This window comes from Trichosurus vulpecula, chromosome 2, assembly GCF_011100635.1.
Source record: "Trichosurus vulpecula isolate mTriVul1 chromosome 2, mTriVul1.pri, whole genome shotgun sequence".
NCBI classification, from domain to species: domain Eukaryota; kingdom Metazoa; phylum Chordata; class Mammalia; order Diprotodontia; family Phalangeridae; genus Trichosurus; species Trichosurus vulpecula.
In genome coordinates, this window is record NC_050574.1 from 43,959,036 (window position 1) to 43,962,434 (window position 3,399).

Genomic DNA, 3,399 nt, shown 5'->3' on the forward strand with positions numbered 1-3,399 from the left:
CAATAGGAGGCATGGGGATGACAGACAGGATGACGGACAGAATATACCTTCTTTGTGCCACTCTCCCCTTTGCCACACCTCTACGGAGTCCTGTCATGCCAAGTGTTTGAGATTGTGGGGGTGTGCTCAATTCTTTCTGGGATCCTTTCCTGTTTTCAACATCTAGCCTAGCTTTCATTCTTCATTCTCACATTCAGTGGCCAGGTTTTTTACAATAATAACAGACTCCTAGCTTCCTAATGAAAGGGGGCATACTCTCCTTTTCTGAAGGTGTAGAAAGGACTCAGAGAGAAAGAGCTTGTTGCAATTGAGGGGATTTGCAAGAAGAAAAAATTCTATCTTCCCACACTCTTTCTGAATAAAGGGTTCATCTTGCCCACTATTAAATTGATCAGATTCCTAAAGTCTGGCCTGCTTCTATGACAACACATTAAACCTTGTCTCTGACTGAAAGAAGTCTTGAGTGGAATTCTTTTGAGGCAAACACACACATTTTGCCCTTGAATTTTAGGGTTCCCAGCACCCCTACACCACAATGGTGACTAAATTAGCATCCCTGGGGCATTTCCCAGGACAACCTAGGACTACACCTTGAAGGGGAAGATAGAAAGTGGGCGGTGGGGGGAGCCTTTTTGTAAAGGTGGGTATATTTTAGGTGGCTGGGTGGTTTGTAAGTTGGTAGGGAGAGATTTTTCAAATAATTTGATCTGTTCCTTCATTGACTCTAATTCAAATTTATGTTCTTTCTCTCTTTTGAATCTGAGCATCATATGTTGAAGCTATCCCATTCAAGAGGCTGAGTTTTCTTATTCATCAGTTTCTGCCTCAAATATGGTAATTTGGTCATATCCAAACTGCCCTTCCAGGACCAGCAGAATTTAGAATTGTCCTTAGTCAAATTCTCTAAGTCTGGCAGTATGAGAAAGAGTTGGGGCCCTATTTCCTTTACAATTGAAAGGCACATGGCACATGTCTGTTCAGGGGGTGAACTAACAGAATCTCCAACCTCATCTCCAGCCTTGGGACATGCCAGTCCCATATCTAAGGGGCAATCACAAGAAGACTAGGATACCACTTAAACACCACTTAACTGACAAGTACGAGCAGTTCACAAAGATGAGGACATCACTTAAACAACAAACGTAAGCATTCCACAGTTCACCTCTAACAAAATAATGCTCATTTTAATTGGGAGCTGGCTAAGGTACACAGTTATTTGGGGTGCGTTAAACAGCAATCAGAGGCATGAAGGTGCAATTTTACAGGGCTGTGCAGTTTAAAAACAGCAGAGGCAGACAGAGAGGCCAATTAATGGAGATGTACAGTTTAAAACAGGATGTTTTTACCAGAGTGATCCAAACTCAATACTTGGAGGGGCCCTGGGGTTTTCCTCAAAAAGAATTGCAAGCGCAACCAAAATTTTATATTTTTTATTAAAATAAAAATGCAATGAAATGTCTTTCCCTCACACAACCTAGATGGGACATTTCATCAGTTTTCTACCTTAAGTTGCTGGAGTTTCATTAATAAAGATAATAATACTCACTAACAAATGATAATGACTTACTGTATTTGTAGTGTCCTATATTCTCTCATTTGATCTCCACAAAGATCTTATACAGTATCAACTATTATTTCAACTAAGAATGAGAGCAGTTGATTGTCTTGCCCAGGGTCACATGATTTTCAATAGCAATTTCTCATTTTAAGTTGTAATTTTTTACCATCTTATTTTTATTTATCTCATTTTAATAATGCATTATGTAAATATTGCAACATATTTAGTCTCTTGGCATTGAACTGGTGAATTAATTCTTCTATCATCAGGGTCAAAAGCATGAAAAGAAAAATATCCTCCACATTAGAAGATGGTGCCATAACTGTTATTTCCTATTATTTTGCTTTCACATCCTGGCTACTAAGAGAAAATGCAGGAAATAAAAACCAATCTCAGTGGTTTAAGCTCAAAGTAATCCCAACACACAGGTTATCCCAAAGTCCCCCAAATGAAGCCTCATCCTCTTCAGTAACAACCTCTAGAAATTAAACACATCTCTCAATTTCCCATAGGATTTACCAGCACTGACCATCGTTCTTCTTCACAAGACTTGGAGAAAATGATGCTTACTGACTTGGTGTTGGGCATTCTCTTTCTTATTCAGTTGGGAGTTGGCATTCTGGGGAATTTCTTCCTCCTGGGCGTATACACCTTCACTTTATTCATTGGCCAAAATCTGAGGCCCATAGAGTGCATTTTTGCCCACTTAGCCTTGGCCAACTCAGAAGTGCTTCTCTCCAAGGGAATCCCTCTAACAATTGTCTGTTTGGGCATCAGAAATTTCTTGGATCATGTTGGGTGTAAATTTATTGGTTATCTTTATAATGTGGCACGAAGTGTTTCCCTCAGCATCACCTGTCTCTTGAGTGGTTTTCAGGTCATAACCATCAGCAACTTCAGGTGGGCAGAACTCAAAATCAAAGCCCCAAAGTACATTGTTCCTGCCTGCTTCCTCTGTTGGTGTTTCTACCTGCTGATAAATTTCACTTTGCTTTGGACTATGCATAACTCAAGGTATATAACTAATAATAGCAAGACATGGCATCTGGGATATTGTTCAGTTTTAACTCCTGCCTTTTTTAATGCTGCACTTTTTGCAATTGTCTTTTCTATTCCTGATCTTATGTGTGTGGGATTCATGATCTGGGCCAGTGCCTACCTAGTGTTTCTCTTGCACAGACACCATCAGCAAGTGAAACATATTCACAGTCCTCATGTCTCTCCTAAAACTTTCCCTGAGAAAAAAGCCACCCATGCTATTCTCCTACTAGTGAGCACATATGTCTTCTTTTATTCCATTAATTCTAGCTTGTCAACATACCTCTTTAAAATTGACAAACATCACCCTGGGCTCATGGCCACCTCAAACTTCTTAGCAGCATTGTTCCCAACCATCAGCCCTTTTGTGCTGATCTTCTCTGACTCCCAAGTCCTCAAATGTTGGTATGCTTTGTGGCCTAGGAGATGTTTCTGTATGTTTTGTAACAGTATTCCTAACCATACCCCCTCCTAGCATTCTGCCCTAACACCGAAAAACAAATAAATATCTTTCTAAAACCAGTGGGAGGTGGAGGGGTCACTGAAATCTAAGGATTATAAGTCTTAATACTAGAAAGGACCTCTGTGACCGTGTATTCAAACCCATTCATCTTTGATAACATATTGTTTTAGTCCAGACATTACATATTCTGCTTGTAGTAACACAGATTATAGGCGACATATTCAGTTCTTAAACTCCGGTTTCCTGATTTCAAATTTACTTTTCTTTCTACTAGACCAGTGATGTCAACCTCAATTAGAAACCAAGGCCTGTAAGTCACACATAAGGGTCCCTGTGGTCA

At 39.9% G+C, this 3,399-nt stretch overlaps 1 protein-coding gene across 1 annotated transcript; it reads left to right on the forward strand.

Annotated features, from left to right (window-relative positions):
- Nucleotides 1-2,117: 2,117 nt before the first annotated feature.
- Nucleotides 2,118-3,071, forward strand: LOC118836409 (vomeronasal type-1 receptor 1-like). The gene has a single exon (XM_036743716.1). It carries the CDS (start codon nucleotides 2,118-2,120, stop codon nucleotides 3,069-3,071), a length of 954 nt encoding a protein of 317 aa, XP_036599611.1.
- The last annotated feature ends 328 nt before the right edge of the window (nucleotides 3,072-3,399 follow it).

What these genes read in the sequence shown, in the direction of transcription:
- LOC118836409 (XM_036743716.1), top strand. Translation starts at nt 2,118, where the DNA reads ATGATGCTTACTGACTTGGTGTTGGGCATTCTCTTTCTTATTCAGTTG.